General features: G+C 40.8%; 1 protein-coding gene across 6 annotated transcripts in view; it reads right to left on the bottom strand.

Annotated features, from left to right (window-relative positions):
* The window catches only part of PRKG2 (protein kinase cGMP-dependent 2), a 52,642-nt gene that overhangs the window by 13,380 nt on the left and 12,857 nt on the right, over positions 1–26,405 (bottom strand). For 2 of the 6 annotated variants that reach the window (XM_065061701.1, XM_005498527.4), the window contains exons 3-11: positions 20,897–21,418; positions 12,639–12,805; positions 10,788–10,901; positions 6,842–6,947; positions 5,568–5,631; positions 3,665–3,742; positions 2,199–2,293; positions 1,324–1,392; positions 63–161 (exon numbers count right to left, since the gene is read on the bottom strand). In XM_065061701.1, coding sequence (XP_064917773.1) covers positions 63–161; positions 1,324–1,392; positions 2,199–2,293; positions 3,665–3,742; positions 5,568–5,631; positions 6,842–6,947; positions 10,788–10,901; positions 12,639–12,805; positions 20,897–21,405 — 1,301 coding nt within the window. In that variant the 5' untranslated portion in view covers positions 21,406–21,418. Of the gene's footprint in view, positions 1–62; positions 162–1,323; positions 1,393–2,198; positions 2,294–3,664; positions 3,743–4,223; positions 4,244–5,567; positions 5,632–6,841; positions 6,948–10,787; positions 10,902–12,638; positions 12,806–20,896; positions 21,419–24,319; positions 24,522–26,405 lie in introns of those variants that run through there. The other 4 variants (XM_065061702.1, XM_065061700.1, XM_021289512.2 and 1 more) reach the window with 4 other exon arrangements.

The following is a 26,405-nucleotide window of genomic DNA, read 5'->3' as shown; positions in this document are numbered from 1 at the left end:
TATCTATCACTCTTTTTTATGATTACCCACTAAAGACATGCCAAAAAAATTATCTGACTTACTTTGCATGTCGCTTTTCATCGGCCCGGGCCAGATTAGCCACATAACCTTCAAGGTAAGTTTGGAGCTCCTCGTAAGTTCCAACAGTTTGATTAAATGTTCTAAAAACATACATGAAACAGTACAAACAACTTAACAAACTGTGGGAAGAGAAAGAAATCATGATCTATGCTGCTGCACCAAGGCCCTACTTTGCCTCTAAGTCATGACCCAGACCAAGCTTTACACTGTCACTTTGACAGTATAAATTTTAAGAGCTTTGAGGAGGTTACCAGCTGAAGTACCTTATTTGGTTTACCAGAGGGTAGGCGCACAGAGTGCCTCATTTCCCCAGGTAATTTCATGTTACGTTTAAATAATTCAGAGCAGGCTGGGTGTACTTTGCCTTCCACATGCATTATGGTTATTGAGCGTGGGTCCGCCATCCCAGCCACAGGAACCAGCCTGGCATGAGTTCAGGCTATCAGTCCTTCACTTCCAATGGATATAGCCCTTGGTACACAGTGCCAAAGAGATTGAGATTGCCTCTCCTACTTCACAAGTGAGTAACAGCTGAGTAACACCACTGTGGGAAGAACGTACCAGCTTCTGGCATGCTTCCCTGCAACTTATTTAAACAAGCTAAAGAAGAGAAGAGGAGAATGCATTCACAGCCCAAGATGCCATTTCCTGGGCTGGAATAGATTTTTAGCCCTCAGCAGGAGACCCCTTGGGATTCAGCAAAGAAAAGGACAGTGGCTGTCCACATTCCAAGTAAGCATCCTTACGGCCAGCCTTGAGAAACACAGGTTTGCTGTTTCACTTTCCACTGGGAGCTTCCTTTCTTATGTCTTACCTCTGTTCTATTTTTTCCACTTTAAGAAGTGTACAACTGGCCTCTACCTGACAAAACTAGGAATGTGGTTGCATGTCCCCCTTGACAAACGGACATCCCAAAACCAGGGGACATGCAGGGGCTTATGTTGTCCCCTGAGCCACTGAACAGCACTTAACAAATGTGAAGCATCACCACCACAAGGAGAGAAAGAAAATAATAACTCTGAACTACTCTTAAGCTTCTGTGCTCCTGCACTGTCTGTCAGTCCCTCTTCATTAGGTCTTTGTCTAAAGCACGGCCACAAATCAGTGTTCTAAAAGCATAACCACTCGTTCTGTATTCACTTGAGAAAATGTTATGGTTGTGACGACAGTAAAGTCACATCTTACCGCTGACTTACTGAAAGAGGATACAAGTCTTTCATTAAACCACAGTGTGATACTTACTCTCTATCTATAACGAGGCACTCCACATTGTATTCATCTGCAATAACGTTTGCTGATCTGACGTCGTCACTAAGAATTGAAACAGATCAGTAGAATTCAGAAGCACACCAAAATCCTCAAAGTACATCACACTGTACTCAGGGAAGGTCACAGCTGCTATAGGCGAAACTCCTCAAAGGCCTCTCCAGACCATATCTGGATTAATACTGCTGAACCACATACACAATTATAGCATTTTACTGGTTGTTGCTATTGTCTAGCACAGCATTTTTTCCAGTTTCAGTCAGGTTTGGATCATGACTGTCTTTAGCAACCTTCCAAGAAATTAGGATGAGATGTAATTAGCATTACGTCAGGATTTACTACTAATTTCTGAAATGGTCTTCAGATAGAAAAGATTCCAGAGACCAAACAATCCCTACTTAATCATCCAAATCAATATGTGCTATATGAGCTACTTGTCACGTATTCTCTGTACTCCTCTGTTTCTTGCTATCATGGGCACTGGCACAGAAACAACAGCTCAGTCCAGTAATGATGGAACTTACGGAAATTGTCCATGTCATGAGTCATACAGAGCCTGGCACAACTTATCCTCACAGTTTTTACTGAAATACAAACAATAAGCAACAATGTGGAGAGGGCCAGCATTTGACTTTTTCAGGGAAAACCAAAGGTAGATGACAGTGTATACTTTCAAGTGCTCTCTGCAAAACCCAAAACATTAAAGACAAACTCAGCCATTGCCTTCATCTGCTGACCTCACCATCAAAACAAATATTGTATTCAAAGAACCAGGAGGTGCATAATCCGACACACAGTAACAGCTCGCAATTGAAACACTATACATCATGACTCAGACAATGAGAACTAACCTAATGAGAGCCTTTTCTCCGAAGTAATCTCCTTTATGTAGATTTTTAATCACCTGAGGCTGCACATGATCTGCAGTACTCTGCGTAACTATCACCTGGAAAGAAAAAGAACAAAAATTTAGCAAGGTAAGTTTCAAAGTATTACGTGGTTTCCTCTTCCTCTCTGTGTATTTCATAAAAGCATAAAACTCAGCAATGCTACAGGAAAGAGATACAAATATATCTAATTACTCTCTCCTCTCAAAAATTAAAACCATCAAACATCTCAACAGCACCCTTGCTTTTGCTAAGAGATGGAAAAATAGATATATTCATTATTGCCCACCCCCATAATTTTCTCCTTACACCTTTTAAAAAAGAGAAAAATAAATCGCACTTTAATGAAAAACTGAAAAATACTTCAGTCCCACAGTGGGTGGGCACCATATGAGCTTTTTGTCTTCTCAGCTAAACAGATAGCCCCCAGAAACATTAACTAACATTTCCCTCTTTACAAATAAATCAGCCCACAGAATTTACAAAAGAGTTTTATATGTGCATGCATTTTTAAAATATTTAAATCACACTCCACATACTTGAACACCATTTTAGTTTAATCAAAATAAAAGAAAATTATATTCATTAGTTCCTCAAACAGCATTTTACTGGTTTAAATTAATTTCTTTATTCAAAAATATAACTGCATCATTTTTTTTAAAAAGTAAGTCTCGGCTCATACTGATGTATGGATTGCCAAATGGCCTCATTCGATTCTTCAGAAAAGGTCCATTAGTGATGGACAGTCATCATACACAGCCGCTACTAATGAACTTCCTCTTCCACACCAGCACACATTCTGCTGATGCCCACACCCATTAGCAAAAAACAAACCAGAACGTCCCCAGATAGAGACATTTTGGAAACATGTTTTTGGAAACCCCTACTGGACATTTATTGATTAAAATTCTCCTGCTTTTATTCTTTAGAGTCGGCCTCCAATGTAACAGCCGATGGATAAAGGCTGCTGCCTCACTCCTTTGGGACTAAAAAATGAAAGGAATAGACCCTGACTGAGCCACCTAGAATGCCGTTCTTCTCCCTTAAACCTAGGACTCCACTATTTCTCAGACATTTCACAAGTCTGTGTTTTGCCCATCAGACATTGAAACATCCAGGAGAAGACGTAGGATCAAATCTCATTTACAAGAAACTGTTTTTACATCTCTGTTACAGTGTCAAGAGGCTCCAGGACAAACTTTAATTACATTATAATTAGAACAGTATAACATGGCTTCGTTGTGAATGGAAATTAGGCCACCTGAATCTCTGAAATGCTGCTCTAGGCTTTTATCACAGTATTGTGAACTTGACAGCATCCTCAAAAACTCTCCACACAGATTTTACTGAAGACCACATCCCTCAAGATAGCTTTTGAAATACAGGTGTTTGCATATGTTACTTTATAAATTAGTTTTAAAATATCTTACCTTTCCTTTTGCTATTATAAAGAAGGTATTTCCTTCTTCTCCTTCCCGAATAACATAATCTCCCTTGTTGTAGTACTCCTGTTGGCACGGGGGAAGAAAGAGACAATATCATCCAATATATCATTAGCCTACTTGAAAATTCTGATTACTATGCAGAGCTCCTAATACATCTTGATGTTCCTTGACGTTTAGCTTCCTATCTCCTGTGTATATATTGCATCCGATAATAATGTGCAAGCATTCCGCTATGTAAAGCATGACGGCCAATCTGTAATGTATCTTAATGGAGCAGCATGTTATTTATTTTTAAAAATACTAACACTGGTGTCATCCTTATGAAGCAGGGTAAAAGGAAGAAAAAAAAATATCAAAAGCTCTTAAATAATTCTAAATCAAAATCCCATTTCCAAAAGTAATTTGGGGCTTGACACCTCAGTGGCAGTGCCTAAATCATCTATTGCAAGCTACCAAGGCACCAACTTTTCTGTCTCTGCTAAGGAACTCTGCCTTCATTGCCTAATTGTTTAACTTTCAATCAAGCATTTTTTTCCACACTAACCTTCAGCTTTGTGATCTGTTCTTCATAAACAATCACCTCACTTTTTTCTCCTCCAAGTGTTTCCTAAAAGTTCTTCCTTTCCAGGAATCCTTGGCAGACACAAAAAAGTCACTGCTTAGGATACTGATGTGCTAAGGCCAGTAGTGGTTTCACATAACCAACACCACAATCTCCTCATCCCCTTGTGCTATGGCCATGTATCACTCTGCCTCCTTCAGCTTGTTGGGACTGAGGCTCTCAGTTTTCTGAGGAACTTTTGATCTCCATCTGCAAAACTGCTCCAAGACTGGGGTTTCTACAGACCTTCCCTACACAAAAAGCATTAATAGTTACCATTGCTCTTGGGAAATAACACACCTATGACTACATATCCAGCCTTTACCTCCAAAGGCTGCAGGCAGATGCAGTATTAAGACACACATATATTTGTCTGGTTTCATATGTTGAAATCCCAAGGCCTTTTCCCCCTTACATTTTGCAATGTATGGTCCAAGGTATATGGAAGTATTACACGACTACTTTGCAAACAGGTAAAGCATGATTACCAAAAAAGAGCCAGAGACCTGGACAGCAAGTGTGTGCTTAATCTTAACAAAGAATAGATTACAGATCCTCTTATCTATTTTCTTGACTACTTTGATGCCACAGATATAACCTACTTTTATGACACTAAATGCTACCAACCTGGAATTCTACTCTGACCACTCAAAAAACACTATCACATTAAAAAAAGCTTGGTTGTTTTTTTGTTTTGTATGGACTCGATGATCTTAAAGGTGTCTTCCAACCAAAATGATCCTATGATTCACAGAACGGTTTGGGTTGGAAGGGACCTCTGGAGATCATCTAGTCCAACCCACCTGGTATAGCAGGGTCACCCAGAGCAGATGGCACAGGAATGTGTCCAGGTGGGTTTAGAATGTCTCCAGAGAAGGAGACTCCACAACCTCTCTGGGCAGCCTGTTCCAGTGCTCTGGCACCCTCAAAGGAAAAAACTTTCTCCTCATGTTTAGATGGAACCTCCGATGCTTCAGTCTGTGCTCGTTGGCCCTCATCCTGTTGTTGGGCACCACTGAAAGGAGTCTGATCCATCCTCTTGACACCCACCCTTGAGATATTTATAAACATTGATGAGATCCTCTCTCAGCCTTCTCTTCTCCAGGCTGAACAGATCCAACTCTCTCAGTGTCTCCTCATCAGAAAGATGCTCCATGGCCCTCATCATCTTTGTAGCTCTCTGCTGGACTCTCTCCAGTAATTTCTTGTCCTTCTATGATTCTATAATTCTTCATTATTTTGAAAGCTTACTGTATACTATTTAGGAAAAAATTAACAGTATCTTACCACCTCCAGGCAGTCCATGATCTTGGTTAGTTTATCTTCAGGTAAGTTTTTCAGTAGGGACACACTTCCAGAAAATAGAAATGCAAAACAAAAAATTCCAAAAGTAGTTTTTATTAAGACTTTTTTGCATTGTCTCTTCTCATCTATAAAATTTGTACAACCACATTTCGTAACTAGCTAAACTGGTATTCTTATACAAAACAGAAAATATACAACCAAATCTTAATTTGGAAGGTTCAAGCATTCTCATCTTGTGTTTTAGATAAACAGAACTCCCACAACTTACAGAAATGTGGCAAATATTAGTCAGTTTGTAAATCACGTTTGCATTTCACAATTCAGTCATATAGATGTGATTAATTGCAAAACCAAGGCATTAGAGAAATCCAATAATACACTTTCACATGCACTGCAGAGACTGCAAAATCAGATAAAGCTAAAAACTTCAGTACTGCTTGGACAAATATTAAAAGATAACCAACTAGAGTGATGATCTAGTGAACTTGCTGGTAGGAATGAAAGCCCCTCCCATTCTAAGCACTTGGACTTGTAAAAGTTAGGAAAACATAGTGCTTGCTAGCTGTTGGGGCTCAGCAAGTAAGTATTTATTGAAATCAAAGATGGTGATACACAAGACATTCTATGCATAGCTGGGATTGAGATCTCTATTTGAAAGCATATCAGAATGGTTATTCTTTACTAAAGAAAGAAAATACAAAAACCAGCTAATTATGGTTTGGAACCTCTAATTTGACGTTCTTCCTAGGGAAAAGCACTGTACATCTCTCAGTGTTCCCGTCAGAAAAGAGAATTGTTCTACTCTCTGCAGATTTCCTAGTAATCTATGTTGGAATTAGTTCATAAAGCAGACATGCTGTTCTCATATTCAAGCCTCTAGGGGAAGAAGAACATCCCTTTATCTACTTCAGCAGCAAATTTAACTTCTAGTTGGAGGATTTCATTAACTCTATTTATTTAATACGATGTTTTAACTTCTAGCCATGTAATCTTCCTATATGTTTGTTCCATTACTTAAAAGCAGTTAAGCACCTATACCTATTTCTTATTGTAATACAGGAGAAAAACAAACAAGATGAGAAAAATGATTTTGTGAATCCTAAAAAAAAATAAATGAGAGAGGTAAATATTCAGGTTATTGAGGCCTGCATTAAGAGCTCTTTATTTCTCTGTCTCCCTATAAAACAGGCACAATATTGTTGTGCACCTTAGGTAGCGGACCAAATCAGTATGATAAATAAAAGCATTTTATTTACCTTCTAAGGAAGTTTCTGTATTGCTCTTGTCTTGTTTGTGCTGTCACTCTCATGATATTTTGAAACACTTCTCTGTCCAATGCCCATGTTTTAACATTGGTGATTGCTTTAAGAAAACAAGAAACAACAAAATCAACAATGTTTCTGAGTTATTTGATGGAAGATATTACAGTATCAGGACACGGTACAGGACAGATGAGCTCTTTCAAAATGCCCAAGGCCAAATTTTACAACATCCAGCACCTACTGCAATCAGACTTTTAAAATAATTCAGCTCTCACTTAAACAATGCTCACTGAAGTAAGGTGTAGACTTCTGAACAGTTCCTCCATGGAGCACCTTCCATGCAACTCCAGAGGCTGCATAACCTTTAACACCTAGCCATTTACTATGAGCACAAACAGGGCTGAATGCTTGTGAAGATCTACTCCTCATAGTGGAGAGTCATTGGACTCAGAAGCTCCAATGTAATCTGTAAAAGAGCTGATTTGAGAGAAACAAAAATCTGGCTTAAATTTTTCAAAGCTTATGAGGTAAATGTTGAATACTGTGGCTTGGATCTATCTCTAATTCGGATTACATGCAAACGTTTGTGAGATGTGCAATAAGGTGCGAATAACAGAGGTCAAGAAATACATTTTGTTTCAATTAGTCCTGTGATCCTCACACACTTTTCCTCCATTGTAGCCATTTTATAATGGAATAAAGGGTAACCAAAACATCAATGATTGTCTTTCAAAAGGTAATCAAAATACTAATAGAGTAACCATGCATAAGATGCAGCATAAAGGATGCAAACCACTAAGCAGCCTCTGTGTGCAATCATTGACACTATAGAACATGCTGCACTTTTTATTTTTTTAAGCAAAAGAAGGTGATTCTAGTTTATCTTAATACTTTCTTTTAAAAGATGTTACAACATACTCAGCAGTTTTCCTTCTGTCATATGAAAGAATCAAACTGTTTTTTCCAGGATAAAGGAAAGCTACAGAAAACAGAGCAATTGATTTCCTCAGTTTATCAGAAGCACAAAACCATTTTTACAAGAAAGAAAAATGCCACCATTAAAAATTATTCACTGAGGTCTTTGTATTTAACCTTTATGTAGACATATGCTCTTCAATGCCATTTATCAAAATAGCTCAAAAAACTATTTTGGCTGCTGGAAGGGAGAACAAAGGTATCGCTTTGGTTTTGTTTTTCTCCTAAATCACACCTTTCAGCTTACTTTGCAGGAAGAAAATATGGCAAGTATCCAAGCTACCACAAACACATTGCCTGTATTTTGCATCTTAACTACAAAACGCAATTATACAGTTAGAAAAAAAGCCTGGAATCTCAAAGATGAGACAGAGAAAAAGGAATTCAGAAACGCAGCACTAAATCACATTCCCAGTTGCAAATCGAGCTTACTGCATGTGAAGACGCTACTGGGTAGCAGTTGAAATGCTGTCTGGCTAAAGTCCTTCACTTATCACTTTTCAAAGACTGCAGGGAAAGGGTATCACTAGATCCAGCATTCAAGAAAGGGTTTTCACATATGCATTTCCTAGTCATTCTCAGTTAGTTGTTGTACTGCTCTTCCTCCACAGCAAGAAATACAGGAAAGCTATTAGGGAGGGCTAGGTTTCTGCAGTGATTTTAAACACCCTTTATTCAAATTCATGCACCTTTTCTTGTCCACAATTGGACAATTTTTGTCCTACCTCGAAAGCAATTAATGTTAACAAAGGTCTAAACTAGCATGATATCTTACTATGCAGAAACTCTACTTTATAATGTTAATACTATATACAGCATGCAAAAAAAAAAAAAAGGAAAAATAGGGAACACATTCAAATGTAACAGTGTGCTAGTAAGAAAACTAATCACATTATTGATGCTTATCAGGCAGCCACAAAAACAGATTACATGTAATAACTTCCATCTGCACAGCCAGCAATGATTAAGTGTTTAAATTGGGTGCAGGAAGACCAGAAGCTTTTAAACTGAACAACTTGTTGTTTTATTCCATCTGCTTCTTTTTAAGTCAACATGAACTCTTCACACTTATTGGTGGTTCAAAGTTCCTGCAGATTTAGACAAGAACAAAAATTAGCCTCCAAACAAAAATAATTTTTATGGAATAGTGGAGAGTGGAAAAATTGTTAATTTAACCATATTTTGACAGTTACTGGTCTTCCACAGAATAATTATGGCAGGCTACAAAAGGAATCAAGAGATACTTAATGGGTGAAGACTCAGTCATATGCAGGAAGAGGGATATTTTTATCATATCAACATTTAACAACTCCACCCTAGTCAGCCCTTAACAAAAAGCAGGAACCAGTATGTGCCTCCTCTACAAGTGTCTCACCTAAAAGTTTCATCTCTCTCACTACCACATTTGTAATCAAACTCAAATCTTCTTGAGGCCAGTATCTAGTGGAGGGCCTCAAGGGTCAGTACTGGGGCCAGTATTATTTAATATATTCATCTGTTACTTGGATGAGGGAACAGAGTGCACTGTCAGCAAGTTTGCTGATGACACCAAGCTGGGAGGAGTGGCTGACATGCTAGAAGGCTGTGATGCCATCCAGCAAGACCTGGACAGGCTGGAGAGTTGGGCAGGGAAAAATTTAATTAAATATAACAAGGGCAAGTGTAGAGTCTTGCATCTGGGTAGGAAGAACCCCAGGTTCTAGTATAAGTTGGGGACAACCTGTTGGAGAACAGTGTAGGGGAAAGGGGCCTGGGGGTCCCGGTGGACAGCAGGATGACCATGAGCCAGCACTGTGCCCTTGTGGCCAAGAAGGTCAATGGCATCCTGGGGTGTATTAGAAGGGGGGTGGTTAGTAGGTCGAGAGAGGTTCTCCTCCCCCTCTACTCTGCCCTGGTGAGACCTCATCTGGAATATTGTGTCCAGTTCTGGGCCCCTCAGTTCAAGAAGGACAGGGAACTGCTGGAGAGAGTCCAGCGCAGGGCAACAAAGATGATGAAGGGAGTGGAGCACCTCCCTTATGAGGAAAGGCTGAGGGAGCTGGGTCTCTTTAGCTTGGTGAAGAGGAGATGGAGGGGTGACCTCATCAATGTTTATAAATATATAAAAGGTGAGTGTCACGAGGATGGAGCCAGGGTCTTCTCAGTGACAACCAATGGCAAGAGAAGGGGTAATGGGTTCAAAGTGGAACACAAGAGGTTCCACTCAAATATGAGAAAAAACTTCTTCACAGTGAGGGTAACAGAGCACTGGAACAGGCTGCCCAGGGGGGTTGTGGAGTCTCCTTCTCTGGAGACATTCAAAACCCGCCTGGATACATTCCTGTGTAGCCTCATCTAGGTGTTCCTGCTCCAGCAGGGGGATTGGACTAGATGATCTTTTGAGGTCCCTTCCAATTCCTAGCATTCTGTGATTCTGTGAGTCTCCTGAGTGCCAGTTGCAAATGCCAGGTGCAAATGTATCTTGGCAAGACTCAGCAACTTAATGATACAGAACTAAAAGACGTACAAAAGCAATTAATTCCTACATATTTTATTTCCTCCTGAATTTGGCTTTATCTGTTCTATTAAAAACCCCATGGTTCTAATATGTTTTCAGTGTCAGGGTTGCATTTGACACAAGAGCATAAGAGCCAGACACCATTGCTGCTACTAAATAATTTGACATGAAAATATAATTCTTCCTTAGCAGTTAGTTTGATACAGATTTGACTAACCAGAGTACTTTGGAGATGCCTGATCACTTTTCAAAGATGGTGCTAGAGATGGAATTATATTAACGGCATAGCATTACTGGACTACTCAAGCAGAAAGAACTCAAAGAAGGAAATGTGAGCTTACTCTAGATAATCCAGACATGCAGATATCTATTAAATGAAACTTCAAAGAAAATCTAGATATAATGGGGACCTCACAAAAGTACATAGTTTTCACTTTGAGCAATGTTGTTACAATAAAACTTAGGTACCTTTCACAGAGGCTGTCCGTGTGCAGTTGTATAAAATGGCTAGTTCACCAAATGCCGTCCACACAGGTATCGAGGAGAGTAGTTTACTCTGCTGAAAAACTTCCAGATTGCCCTCTGTTAAAAATCATCAGGATAACAAGCATGAAAACTAGGCTCAACTGCACAGTGTGAGGGGAAAACAAATCAATACATTTCTTGCTTTGCTGCTTCCAGGAACGCAGGAATGGGAGCAAGAATACAAACAGTACTTTGAAACACAGTTACAAACCAGTGGAGACTTTATTTTTTTTAATATTTTGCTAATCTACAAATCTGCTGTGGAAGGGAAGGAAAGCTGAAAGAAACTTTTCAATTCTAAGAAGGCCATGGAAAATGTCCAATCTAAATTCCAATGGGATAAACCTTTGCTACAACAAAACAGTCAGTACTGGTTCAGGTAGCCCAGTGAGGCGCAGGCAAATATGTCTTGAAATAGTGAACACAGGAGAAATAACTCATGAGGTTTTTCCATGCACATGTATGTGTAAATAAATGCAGCAGAAGGCAGAAAAACAGAGGGCAGAAAAACAAAAAGCATGCTAAATCCTCCTTGAAGCAATTGTCCTTGAGCCTTACTACAAACCTAGCAAAAGTCAAATAAAGTCGGAATTTCTTCATAGGTTATGGCTCAAAAAAATTTCCCTTTAACACCTTCTGAAAGTTCGGCCTTCTTCTCTTCAAGACACTCTTCTCGGCTCTTCTCTTCAAGACACTTGTTGATTTCTCAAAAAAGGAGTGTACTGTGCCAGAAAAATTTGTGAGTTCACAACTTGTTTGTATTTCATCTGTTTTTCAAAATGTTATTGTTTTTTCTAGCAAGAATATCACAACCCCATTATAAATCCTGCCTCCTCTTTTCCCTGTACCATCTGTGTCATCCTATCATAGCTACCATCATTTTTTTCAAACTAACCCGTCCATGTGAAGCCAGAAGACAGAACAGGAACTTCCCAGTATATACCAGTATGCTCCTGGTTTAAATATTCCTGCCTCAAGTGAACATTCTCCTTACAGCATGAACCCTAATTCATATGTGCCACTGGGCCTTCTAGTGGGCCAGAACTGATGAATTATGCAAATTAATCAGAAATTGTGGTTTCTTTTTTTTAATGGTGAGATGATGAAAGAGAGTCTTCCCTGCAGGAGCAACTTTCAGGTGTTAAATTTGGGCTCCACTATGGCTGATCTGTAATTTGAGATTTGAGTTTAAGCACAGTAGCATTCAGCACAGATTACTGCAGTGAGGTTACTTCCGACCCACTGATGTTGTTTTAGGAAAGTTTTCTTATCCTAAAGCTTTTTTATCCCCCCGCCCCAGGAAAAACAAGAGCTGTTTTTTTAAAAAACCCTAAGCTTTGAGAACAGTAAAATCAGATCTCATGTCTCAATACACAAAAAACTGGTGTAAGCTCTCATAAAAATGCTGAAAAGTAAGTTTATCTCAGAAGTGGCTTCAGCATTGAGCAGTTTTCTGTATTTTAAATTATACCTGCTCTTCCTTTGGAGAAGAGAGGGATGGCTATACCTACATTAGAAAGGATTGCTGGCATCTAGGCTTTCGGAAATGAAAGAGGTCCTTCAAATTCTTTCACAAAATAGCATTAAATGAAGTTTCTAACATGCGTTTCTAACATGCATTTCTTGATCTCCGTCTGTTTCACAAGACTCACAGGTAAAACTTGCATTGCTCTCAGCAGGACCAACATAAATTATTAAGGAGCACAAACATTGTCATTGTGGTTTCCTGCAAAGACTTCTAAATTACTTTCCTGTTTCTTGCACTTGTGCATTGCATGAGCAAGCAGTACTCACCTTTGAGCACAAAAATGTGATTGCCTGGCTCTCCCTGTCTGATGACATAGCTCCCTTGCTGGAAAGACCTTTCATACATACATTCCACCATATCTCGGATCTGGTGAGGTTCCAGTCTCTTCAAGAACTGATTTTTATTCAGGGCATCCGTGATGAGCTTCTTCTCACTGGTTTCAAACAAAAATGAAATACAAAAGATCCAGCATGGCTGAAGTATATTATTCACCAGACATTCATTCCTCTCAAGACATTTCCTCTCATTTCTAACACTCACATGACCAGTACCACTGACAAATCTTATAATCCTTGCAACAATTATGCATCCCATTAGCTGTGCCACACAATGGCCTCTCTCCTCCCAGCCTGCAGAAAGCATCAGGTTAGAGGTAGAATGGCTCCCAGTAGAAGATGTGCTCCCCACAAAGCTCTACCCAGTTTCTCACCTTATTCTTTCTCCATTGCATGACTAAGGTATATAGCTTTGCTTATCTGAATGTGAGAAATGTGAAAGGTATGTCTTTGCATACCATTGCCCATACAGGAATGGCAACCTGTTATAAAATTAGGTCCACTTTTCTAACATTCTAACACATTCTTCCTAATATCGAGTAAAAACATCAATACTGATGACAGTAATAAGGTTAAAATCAAAACTGATGGTACTAAGACCTTATCAAGAGTTTCTCCTTTGTGGTGAGGAAAGATGCAAGGAAAGAAAAATACCCAAAAAACATGATTAACGGGTGCTGCTGGTTCTTAGGAGAATGTTAGAAGATATTGGTGGTGGTGGGAAAAACAAAGCAAGTTGTAAATGACAGCTATTAAAAAACTGACTACGGAGAACTAACTTCCCTTGCATCTGCAAAATAACACTGACACTGTGGCATTCCTTGTTCATAGCTACTAAGCAAATTTATGATCAGAACACAATCACAAGGTCAGCTTGCAGAGTACATGTCGAACACTGTCCCCAAACTCACAAAGTAAGTCCAGGATCCAGAAGAGGCAGAGGGTTAGTGCTGATCCTTCCCACACTGTTCTTTGCCCTTCATTCACCTCCCTGCAAAACTCCTCCTACATCTGCTGTGCCCCATCCCTCTGCACAGTTGACAAACAACAGGATAAATGCTCCTACCTGAGTAAAAAAAAATCCTGTAGTAGTCTCCCCATTTGGGACACTAAATATACCATCTCCTTAAGAATGACCAGACACAAGAGAAGTCTTCCCAAAGCAGGCCTTTTCCTCCACTGCTTTTAGGAATTTTTAGGGTATAATCAGAAGTGAAAATATAAGGGCTTGTGGATGTAGGTATGCAGCTGTTAATACTGACCTCTTCACTTGCTAATATTCAGCATTCAGGGAAATAAGCTTCTGGTATTTCAGTACTTTGGTGAAGCTACAGCAGACTATAGCCATCCAAAGTTTTTTTGTTAAAAAGTCTCTGGAAAAGCTTCAGGGCATTTGTAGAAGTCAGATAAAAGGCAACAAAAGTATCAAGGACCAGTATGTCAGGGCCCTAACGGAAGTAACAGGCCTGGCCTGGGACCACAGCCTGTGCACCCTCTGCCCATTGGTCTGCATACTCAATTGAAGTTCAGGTCTAGGCATTCAATTCTTGCCTTAGCTATGTTAGAGAAAGAAGTGATTTGGGTTTTGTCTTCTGGATGGATACTGGCCCAATATTGTAAGTACTTTGTTTCTGTCTCTTGATTGGAGCTTGCATCTGATTGATCTCTTCTTCTGTGGGACTCCTGGTAGACCCTGTTGTCACCATACTGCTCTGCCAACACTGTGCAGACCTTGTGGAACAGAGTCCTGGTTAGTGATGGCAGCCTGTCCTGCAGTCACCCCTGGTTCACTCTGCTCTTGTAGAGCAACCTTGCTCCTGCTGCTCCCCAAGATGTCATTTCCCACAGTGGTAAATACATATAAACAGGTAAACTGTATGGACAAGAACAGTCTACTTGCATTGCTGGTGGAAGAGCCTAGTGGCTGGAATTTGAGATGGAGAAAACATGGAAAAATCAATAATGAATGAATTCACTGATAAGGACTAATCAACCACAACAAACCTAGTTGTACATCCATAGTTGGCAATCTATGAGTTCTGATTGACTTGCATATGCTCTGGGTCAAGGGCTTCTGAAAAAGCAGTGCCTTGAATCCATGCCAGAAATTATTGTAATTATACAACTGATGCACTGACAGAGCTTTTACGGACCTACTCAGTAGTCTTCCTTTACTGCTGAAGTGAAAGATATACTATGCCTTTATGTCCCCATGTTCCTAATGTGCATGTATAAGAAAGCGACATAACAAAATGAACACCCTAAGAGTTTTCTGAGGCATTTAAGGGCCACTCTTGCTTGTATTTAAAAGACAATGCAAGGTTATAATCAAAACTAGGTTATGTGAGAAAATCTCCTGAGGAAAATCCAGGAATTAATATGAAGTTAAGGTAAGTAGACTTACAAAATTACTAGCCATATAATGACTGAAACTAAGTAAACATAATGAGAAGAGTCAAGAAAAATAAAATCAAGTATCTATAGTGAAGATTGCATTTAGAAATAGAGATCATAACTTAACCTCTGCTGAAATCAACAGGTTTATTAGAATATAAGCTGTAACTTCATTTTCTGCTAAAAACAACCTTGCTTATTTAATTCACCCTGGCTTGCACCATGCACACAATACTGCAATAAAAACCTTACTGTAATGGCTCATGCACTGATACTTAAAAATGAGCACTAAAGCTTCCAGAACTACAGAGGAGAAGACTACACTGTTTTAGAGCTAAGGACATGTAATTACCATAACGACAGCTCTGGCTCTTGAATCATCTGGTCATGTAATTCAGCATGTTGTCTACTGAACAGTTTTCTCTCAGTTGTGTTCCTCAACTTCTCCTATACCTGTCCCACTTTTGAGAACTGAGGCCAGGAAATAAACAGATGTCCTGAAAGGTGGTGGTCACTGTCCTGATAAATGCTACTGAAAGGCTAAAAAGGGACTGCAACTGTTACAGTGGTAAGGTATTTCTTCATCCCACCGCTAGTAGGACTTCCCTTCATCACCTGGGTCCAGCTTTGCCATAGTACCCTTTGTCAGGCTTTTTTCCTCTCCCTGCTGTTAGCTCTTGTGGAAATGTTCGCCCCAGCCCTTTCAAAACATTCCAAGTCAACTCCTAGAAATAGCACTTGACACTCTAAGAAGGGCTTTTTGTAAAGAGAATTGGGAATTTATTCCCATTGTAAGACAGATGTCATTTCACAGGTACAAGGGTACCCTTTGCAGAGCAATGCTTTCTCTAAATATTCCTTTTTCCTTCTAATTAGAGATTTTTTTTATATCTGCTAGCATTGACTGGTAAGAGACATGCATGTCAAGTGTCAGATAGCTCTTCCTCAACTGGATAACAGAAATGGGTCATGATCCTGAGCCCATACTGGGAAGGGACTTGCTACAGGCACCTTAAATACTGTTGAGGGTGAAAGCATGGTCTGGAAGGACACACAAAAAAATGGAGAACCAAGCCCTACAGATACTAGGACACCTAGATGCTTAACACTGTGCAAAGGACAAGAGAGAAAAATATTTTCCATTTGGAAGACTTGTTTGAGGAATCTGCTTTCATATACCATATTCAAACTCTAAAATCTTCAGGCTTTAGTTAAAGTTTCAATGCTCAAATTCCCATTAAGGAAAAACTCATATTTTTGGGAACTGAGACGGATATATCCAACTAGCTCAAGAGATTAAATATATAAGAGAGAAATTATCCACTCCTATAGGATAGATCAAGAACCACTGAAAGTTTCTAAAACTAAAATCTAAAAATTAAAATCACTCATGCTGAGTTACTCAAAAAAAAAACACAACCAAAAAAACTCTGAAACCGCTGCTAAATTATAAGAAAAAAATCGTGCCATTTGTTTTACAGCTGCTTCTAAAAGGGACTGGCAACACTTTGAACTCAATGCCAGAGGACCTTCCCTTCTTTCTGAAACAGCTCATTTCACAACTGTGTAGGAACACTGCCATTGCCTCCTGCAGAAGTGAGACTGCATTAAGTCTCTCTGTACAAGGGGAAGCAGCTACTTCTATCAGCAACTCTGAACACTGCTACAGACACCGTTAGGCTAAAGGATCAGTGTATTTTAACAACAGTGTACAGAACTCTGTAGACAGTGAGGGTTATACTTCATCCTTTAACAGATGCCAGCTGTCTGGATTGGACCTACTACAGCATTTAGAGCCCAGGTAAGGAAACCAAATGTTTGCAGCTTCCAGCATTTGGTTGTCTCAATAGCAAGGTGATGGTGGTTTAAACAAGTTCATCTGTATCGCAGGCTTATCTAAATGAGAGGCATAGTAGTGCTATATCTAAAACAGTTTTGGGGTGTGTTTTTTTTTTTTCCCCATCTGTTTGCTTCCAAAGTATTTGGAAGATCAAATCATACTTCAAGACACTATGGCATCAAAAGCAGATCTGCCCCCACACCAGAAGTCTCGCCAAGGTCTTTCACTATTACTTGGTCTACTGGAGAAAGTAATAATTCTTCCCTCTGTGAATATAATGTATGTTGGTTTATAAAATAAGTTTTCTATAAGGGTAATTTTAAAAAGCATTCTGTCCAGGGCTAAGCTGTTACAGAGCAGCATGTAATGCTAAGGTGGCTGTGGGAGAAAAAAAAAGTTAACTTGGATATCATGTTCAAGATTTTTTAAAAAATGGATTATGTCAAAGGAATTGAGGTTTCATTAAAACTTGCATTTGTATTAAGTCACCCATACTTGCTGTAACGTAGTCCAAGATGTCTAGTCTTTCAAAGCCTAAGATATGTGAACAAAGTCACTTTAATCACTGTAAAGCAGAATACAAGTACCCATTAATAAGACAGATTTAAGTTTCCGAACCTTAGCCAAAGGTTCAAAGACATGAACGCTTGGAGATGGTCTAAACTGTATATAAAACCAAAATCAGTCTGATCTGCCTTTTACACGACTACTTAGGCTAAAATAACAGTAATACAAAGCATCACTAAAAACAAAACCAACAAAACCCCTCCAAAAAACAAAACAAAAACCTCACAAAAACAACAAACAAGCAAAACCACCCAACAAAAACCACCTGCTGCAAAGCCAATAATACAAGATCATATTCCACTATTTAATTGTCTTCCTGCCTAATGGACTACGCTCTCGGACCTGTATGTAAAACAAAAGAAAACTGACACTTTATTTTCTACCAAGAACTAAAGCTGGAAAATTGTTAATTGTGGAAAATTAAGTTTAAAACCACTGTGTAAAATATAAAAGAGATTATAAGTTTAATATTCTAATAAAACATGTTTATCTCTGGAATGATCTATTGGATACTTATTATACCCTAGAAATATTTTTTTCTTAATTTTAGCCCCTCTGATGACTTACCATTCAAGAGATCAGCTGTAAGATGATGGAGGAAAGAATGGGGAATGGAATGATTTGGGCTAGAAGGGACCTTAAAGATCATCTAGCTCCAACCCTCTGCCATCTCCCTGCCAGGGACATCCCTCACTAGATCCAGTTGCTGAAAGCACTGTCCAACATGACCTTCAACACTTCCAGGGATGGGGCACCCACAACTTCTCTGGCTAAACAATTCCAGTGCCTCGCTACCCTCATAGTAAATTAGCTTCTTCCTTACATCCAATCTAAACTTAACCTCTTAACAGTTTAAAACTTGCCCCTGATTCTGTCACTATAGGCCTTAGTCTTTCTCTGTCCTCCTTATAAGTCCTCTTTATATATTGAAAGGCTGCAGTAAGGGCTCCCTGGAGGCTTCTCCAGGCTGAACGACCCCAACTCTCAGCTTTTCTTTACTGGAGAGGTGTTCCATCCCTCTGACCATTTTTGTGGCACTCCTTTGGACCCACTCTAACAGGTCCACGTCTGTCTTGTGCTGCAAGTGCCAGGGCTGGACACAGAACTCCGGGTGGGATCTTGAGAGTGGAGCAGAAGAGGAGGATCACCACAGTCAGCCTATTGGCCGCACTTCTTATGCGTCCCAGGATACGGTTGGCTTTCTGGGCTGCGAGCGCACATTGCTGCCTCGTGTCTAATTTAACATCTACCAGTAGCCCCAAGTCCTTTTCTGCAGGGCTGCTACAAGATACGGTTTTCTTCAGTCAAAATCCCAACTCTCATGTTTACATGAGCTCCTTAGTCAGTTAAATATTTGTGTTAAATTTATGTTACACTTAATATTTATGTTAAACTAATATTTTAGTATTAAAAGCTGAAGATTTGGTTGCATATCTGAAACTGGTTTTACTTTGTTTTGCACTGAAGTTTGAGGAGTAGCTTTTTTTTATATATATATATAGAACACACAGCAAATTCTGTAATGCTAATTGCTCTGGCCAAGTTGGTGTGCTTCCTAGCACTAGATATTCAAACAAATTATTAGTTCCACTTCATTCTCAGATTACTCTCAGAGTAACAATTAGCAAACAAATACAACTTTAATAGCCATCATGAAGATGAGAATTTAAATGAAAATTCAAGAATGTTCAAGTACTGAACAGAACAAAGGTACAAACAGAATCACAGTAAAAGCTGGAAATGGTGGGGAGGAGAGCAGAGGATGGTGTGGTCCTACTGCCAGTGCAGTGCAATCTTAAACAGCCAGTTGTTTCCAGAAAAGTAAAGAACAGAATAAATGCAGAAATTCTCTAAATTGTTATGAATCTGTGGGAGACTTATCAGCAACACTGACAATCTCTAAACCAGATTGTAAGAGATGAAAGGAGGGAAAAGGAACAGAACCGCTCCTTTATTGTCTTATGTTACACTGAATGTTTTAGAAAGACAAGAAAATAGAGATGGCATAAAAAAAAAAAAATAAAATGTTTTTAGAAGTGCTTGGCCACTGAATTGAGAAGGAAAATGTCCACCTCTGTTTCTATCACATGATCAGCACTACATTTAATTGCATAAGCTGCAATGTTTGGGTTTGCTCTTAGCAACAAAGTCAGTGCTGCTCTTAGCTAATCAACTGGCTCTTCTCTTTGCTTTACTCCTCAATGCTGTTGTAAACCCTAGAGAACCATTTGGTGGACTGCAGTACAAGGATCAGGCAAAGGAGAAGACAAGTAATCACTGATAGAACACTCTTAAAACAAATGGTTCTTTAAACTGCCCAGGTACTTGTGATGAAACCTTAATACAGTTCCATCACCCTACAACAACACTGTTAGCTGAAGAATTCAGTTCCTTATGGTGACTCAAGCAGCCTTCCTGTTTCACAAGACAGCCTCTGATGTGCAATGTTGGCCACGATGGATGGAAAATTGAGTCTGAAAAACTCTTAGGTCTACTACACCACAGATTCAGATGCGTCATGAATTCTTAACACAACAGTAAAGCTCCCCACAAATTTGAGGCCCTTAAGCTGCTGGTTGAAGTCCAGATAGATTCTGGCTACCACCATGTTAAAACAGATACTCAGGTTATGTCTACACTGCAAGAGCGTTTAAAGTATGTTTAAGAGTATCAGTCTGATACCTTTGTCTACAAGGTCAGCTGCAACCATGGATGTTTCTGGCTCTTGCAGAGGCTAAAAGTGTAATTGGATTCTAAGGAAAACAAGTAAAATTAGGTTCCTATACCATGACTATCAGAAACTGAAGGGCAGGAGGAATCTGATAAAAGGATAATCACACCATACAAACATTTCATTATATTTCACACCAGACTGAGTTGAAACTGGGCTGACAAACTCTCTATACAGCTCAGAATCCGTATCCATATTGCATTTGAGAGGGCTGAGGTGGGGTCACTTGCTCTTTCCCTTCCCAAGCCATCCATACTATAGAAACAAGAATCTGAACCCATATGAAGGCATCTGGCCTTCTGCCCATCAGCACTACAGAGTATAGCCTAAGCTGCAAGCACTAGCAAAACCCAGACCTGGGATGATGCTTAGGTTCTGCTTAGCTGACAGTAAAGATAAATCCCAAACAGACTTCAAGAGTTTCCTCAACTAAAATATGGAGGCTACCCACTACTCTTCATCTTAAGTCTGTGGGACATAAATGATTCTTGGTTAAAGTTACACACAAACTCAACCTGCATCTAACTACCACAGTGATAAAGCTTGTATAAAAAAGATGGATGCTTTAATCTTGATCTGTCATGAGGAGAGAATATCATTGTGATAGAAGTAATATCCTTGTAAAACAAGCATATAATTCCTCTGCAATGAGCTCACCTGGAATCCTTCCGGACTCTTGCTTTTTCAAAGGAAAATGTAGCTTGCCTGTTCAAATCATAAAGCCGTGTTGTCGGCTCTGCAGATACACCTTCCTTGGCTCCTCTCCTCCTATCAGCAGGGACCTGAATCCTTGAAGTCACCTTAAATGGAGAAGGCTGAAAAGAGTGCTCTCCTTGAGTGCTAACAACATCCTGCAGCTTGTTCAATTGTATACACTTGCTCTGAAGTTCCTTGGTGAGTTCTGCTATGACCCTAGTCTGCATAGCCAGCTCCTCCTGAAGCTCAGTGACACAACTTTGACTCTCTTGCAACTCTTGATCTTTTCTCTTCAGCTCCTTTTCCAGTTCGAGCAGCCTGCTGCAAAAAACATCAGCTTGCCCAGTCACATTGATGCCCAGACCCGAGTCCTTCAAAAACTTATGGTTTCCAGCACAGCCAATAGAGAGGCTTCCTATGTGTTGGTTCGGTCGCCTCAGGTGCTTAGGTTTCACTGATCTGTTCCCCATTTTGTCCAGAGATCTAGGTGAGAAAATACATTTACAGTTTTATTTCATTCTCCAACAACAAGAAAAAAAAAATGAATGGTAAGTAGTGAATTTAGTGTATAATTGGCACCTGAATTTGAGACCTACGACTATAGTAAAGATAGTCAATTTCTTTCACCCTTTCTAGCCCTAAAAGTCAGAAGAATAAAGGGCAAAGAGAAGAGATAGGTGGGTCACTTGATACAAAGCAAAAGATCTGACAGCTGCCACTTATTTTTTGTGAGTTGGAGATGTGTAAACTCCTATTAGTCCAATGAAAATTAAGACAAAACAAACAGTGGGAAGAAGAAAAACTTGTGGTCTACTGCAGAAGCAAGAAAATGGTTAGAAGAAGAAAAAATTAAAGGTCGGGTCACTTCCCCATTGAGGAATAATTGAGTACACAGATTAATTTAGCCAGTGTCTGCACATCTGCCTGGCTTAAGTGATACGAGATCTAGTAAGTGTATGTGTCAATAATAATTTAAAATGAAAACAAAAGATAACTTCAAGTGTTATGACCATGTAAGAACAGTCATACTGTTCAGAAGAAGTGTCTGGCTAGCTTGTAAACTGTCTCCAACCGTGACTATAAAGAAGATGCCCAGGAAAGGGTATCAACAGGATGAGCATGTAGACTGCTTGACTGAAATACTGTTTTAAATTTCAGATTTCCTCAGCCTGATATTCTTTATTTAGTCCTCAATGGGCCTCTAATCCTAGTACTTGTCCCCTAGTACTTGTCCTTCTAGCCCCCATCTGCATCTGCAGACCCTAGCAAGGAGCTTCATAGGTCTGCTTCTTGCATGAAGTACTACCTCCTTTTATTTGTCTCTTCCTGTACAAAATGAGGGATATTACATTTAGGAAAAGCCAGCTTCAAAAAGACTTACCTCTATTCATGTTTTCTATACTGTTTCGTAAATTTCTGTCCCAACTCTCTGCATTAATACTTTCCCAGAATGACAGGTCCTACCTCACTCAGTTCTTCCTCATATAGACATCACTCCAAATGCTTGACCAACCTTGCCGTCTTTTGCTGATGACGAATTCTAGGCAGTACAGAGGTAAGACCTAATTTACTCCTACCAAGAGCAGACAGCTGGCATTGATTGTTTCTGCAGCTCTATTAATCATTGAAAACTGGCTCACATTTGTTAGTGTAACAGCAGCACTGCTGTCAAGGAACAATTAGGTTGTATAAGGAATTACTCTTTTCCATTGTCTACTCATGAAAAATGACAGGAAAAAAAGAGCTTGGACTCCTGTCAGAACACCTATGCTCCACATGCTGTGACTAGAAGCCTTCAGTAGATTTGCATAGTGACCCACCTTTTTCCCTGGACATTATCGTTGGCATATTTTATTGTATTGTGTTGCTTTTGGGAATCTAGTGTTCGAAGTACCAGTGCACTAACTGGGCAATTATACTACCTACAGTGATCGGTCAACAGAAGGCTCAAAGCAGCTGTTGGTCTGCCTCATGAACAAAGTATAGCTTTTTCAAGTTGAATCTCAAGTGATGTAGCTTAAGCTAATCCCTTTCACCATTTCATCTGAGCTAGGGAAGAACAAGCCCCTGACAAGGTACACTGATCAGATAACAAGAAATAAATAAGGAAGCTCCAGCAATCTGCTTTTACTGGTTAGTAAACTATACTTTTATCTAACTAATGCACAATTCTTTTCTGGTTTGCATCCTTCAATGGTTTAGAATTGTATGACTTGACAAGGTAGCTTACATGGCAAATCTAGTTTTTCTTGAAACAGTCTTTCTTCTCAACTCTGTCTTGCTTATTGTGACTTCGCATAATATTCTTCTTTTGCCCCAGTTACCTGGATGTGTTTTGACAGCTGGTGCTTCAGCTCAATAACATAGTATGTCAGAAATAAAGGTAAATCTGTACTGCACGGGATAATTTAAACAAATTGCACATTGAGGTACCAAATGAAATAAAGTAAGTCTGAAGAAGGACCTGCGTGTCACTGCATATGGTTCAGACAAAGATCTCAGCTCGGTGTGCAACCATATTTAAAATTAACAAAACAACCAGCCTCAATCAAATGCTACAATACATAGATTAAAAATGGAGATTACAGAATATATGTCATCACATGCAACAGGGTGGCAGTCTCTACTACTGAATGCAGTGGCAGTCACTGCATTTCAAAAAAAATATCACAGACTTTAAAATTGACCTCTACATAAGGATAGAGTGATTGCCCCAGGGCACAGAAAAAAAATGCTATTTAGATTATATCCATAAACAGATCAGCGTACAATGGACCAAGAAGTGGAATCCAAGAGATCCCTGTTTCCACATGGTGCCCCTTATTGGCTACTTGAATTGGAAACTCATGGCCAAGTATATAGTGGGAATCAATAGAAGACTGACATTACATTACAGTAGTTAATTCTAGCAGAAAATTTAAAACCTTATGCCTCCCAGGTTTGACCAGTCTTTACGCCTAAGTAATGAGACAAAAAGTAAAAATAGATGCTTAGATGCTTCACAGGGCACCTCACATGTTCTTTCGAGGGCTCTAGCAGCCGCAGAAGTGCGGCCACGAACCGGGCAGACTCCAAAGCCACCCAGGAGAGAAGGGGATGCCGCTGCCCGCCCACACGGCGCCGGCTGCTCAGGGAATAGAGCGCAAGTCGGCGCCGGATCCCCCGCAAGGGCCGGGGGGTGCCGGTGTCGCCGGGGCAGCACCACCGCCAAGACCCCCGCCCCACCGGAGACTGGGGTCGCCCCGGGGAGGCCGCAGCTCCTCCAGGCTCCTCGGCCGCCGCGATGCAGTCCCGGCCTCCCCAGGCCCCCCCCGCACGCACCCCCCAGGGCCGCCCGGTGCCTTCTCCCCGGCCCCCGGCCCGGTCCCGCGGGGCGGCCCTCACCTGCGCGCTGCTCTGGGCCCGGGGCCCCGAGGCAGGACGGGGCCAGGCGACGGCAGGGACAGGCTGATGCTCCCGCGCTCGCTGCGGAGCCGGGCGGGGGGAGATGCCGCTGCCCGTCACGGGCAGCCGGGAGGTGCGGCGGGGGCGGGCGTGGGAGCGGCCGCGGCCGTGCCCGCCCGTTCCTCCCTCGGCGGTGCGGGCGCTACGGAGGCGCCGGGCAGTTCCCCGGCCTGCAAGAGGCTTCCAGGGCCCGGGGAGCCTCCGGTGCGGTGCCCGGTCTCGGCAGGCAGGCAGATGCCCTGTCCTAGGGGGGCAGGGCTCAAAAGCCGGAGGGACAAGCTAGGCTCCACAGCCCACCTCACTTGGTAGACAGGTAAATGCAGGGCCCAGCTCGGGCTATGCCTGACAAGTGTTTGGTCTTCTTGCTTTCCCCTTTTCTTTGGAGAGATTCTGGCGTGACTATCAGGGACACAGCTGAGCTGCAGCAGAGATCCTGCAGCCCTTGTTCTCTGAAACTGATCCCCCAAGCACCACGTCACAGCCCTCCTGCAAGGCACCTTCTCAGGTCCCAGGGTCTGTTGTCATTCAGGCTGGGGCATAACGGCTCACCCCTGCATGGAGCATTGCCTCTGTGTTCAACATTGACTCTCGGTAGACTACAGGTTTTGCAAGGGCTGTGAGAGCAGCCTGGCACGTATCTTTACAGTGATTCAAATCACCTGTCTTCAAATCAAGGAATGTTTTACTCAAATAAGATGCCAAATCGCAAATGAAAGGATTTTACAACAGTTGAGGAGCTGCACGCACACCTCTCCTACTGATGCTGTCAAGCAGACGTGGTCTAATCCCAAACTGTAGCCTCTAGGACTCTGGCTGTCCAATTTTCTCCTCTACACTTACACTCTCCTTTTGAGATGGTCTTACATTCACTCCAAATTCTTTCTTATCCCACTCACAAACTTAAAATTGCTGATCAAAAGTGCCAGCACTGGAGGAGAAACACCAATGGCATTTTCTAAAGACTTTGATGGTATCTCTCCTATGTGCAGTTCCTGGCAGCCTCACTAGTGAAAAATCTCTACAAATGCATATCTACAAAGTACTCCAAGCAATTCCATCACATGCAGCAATGTCAGTTTGCCTGCCTATAAATCCTCTCCTGGCTTCAAAAGACCTCAGTATTCAGCATGGCTTCCACAATCACTGCCTGCAGCTGGGATGAAGCAGGTCACCTAAACACCATAAGGACCAGCCTGAGAAGGGCTACACACTCCTTTACTTAAAATAGACTTCACAATGACAAAAGACAAAATTATAAATAAAGATTGGCCACATGCATTTCACTACCTACTCAGTACCTCAAACCACAAATGTTATAGTGATCAGAGAAGCACATAATGAGAATACATGCCAGCAACTGCTTTACACTCCACAAGTGAGCTGCTCTGGGAAGCAGCAGTTCAGTGAGATTCCCTGAGGCGTGAGGCAGTTTGTCAGCACCCTCTTTTCCTCTTGCAAAGGTCCATCAGAAATACAGTCGGGATTCTGGAGACTGCTCCCTGTTTGTGGTACACCAGGGCTGTACACGGTCTTGCTCTTTGTTGGTAAAGTTGGAAAATGTTGGAAAAGGTAATGGGTTCCCCCAGTTTGCCTACCATGAGCCTGCAGAAATTATTTTCTCACCAGCAGCCTGATAATCAGAAAGTACACAGCTACAGTGGATATATCCTCTCATTTAAACTCCTGGATAATAAGGGTTACAACCAAGATATTGTTGAAGCAGGTTTAAGGACAAGTCCTATTCCACTGAAGTCAAAGGGTGAATTTTCATTTAACTTGCTACAGATTTTTTTGGTTCTGTTCATGGCATTTTTGAAAACCACCCCATTTTTAAAAATCCACTGGAGATACTACAACTAAGTCAGCAGTCTGGAACTTATAAGATGAGAACAGTTCACACCTTAAGGACATCACCAACTAAGATTTTGGTAAGGAAAACCTGGATAACAAAGCACAACTAAAAGATTTAAACTGAGATTTTGTGGAAAAAAACAACCAAACAGCAATGTGATATTCAGCGCTCTGT

Source organism: Columba livia, chromosome 4, assembly GCF_036013475.1.
Source record: "Columba livia isolate bColLiv1 breed racing homer chromosome 4, bColLiv1.pat.W.v2, whole genome shotgun sequence".
Taxonomy (NCBI): Eukaryota; Metazoa; Chordata; class Aves; order Columbiformes; family Columbidae; genus Columba; species Columba livia.
The sequence above is the reverse complement of the archived record's forward strand: the minus strand, read 5'-3'. Positions and strand labels throughout refer to the sequence as shown.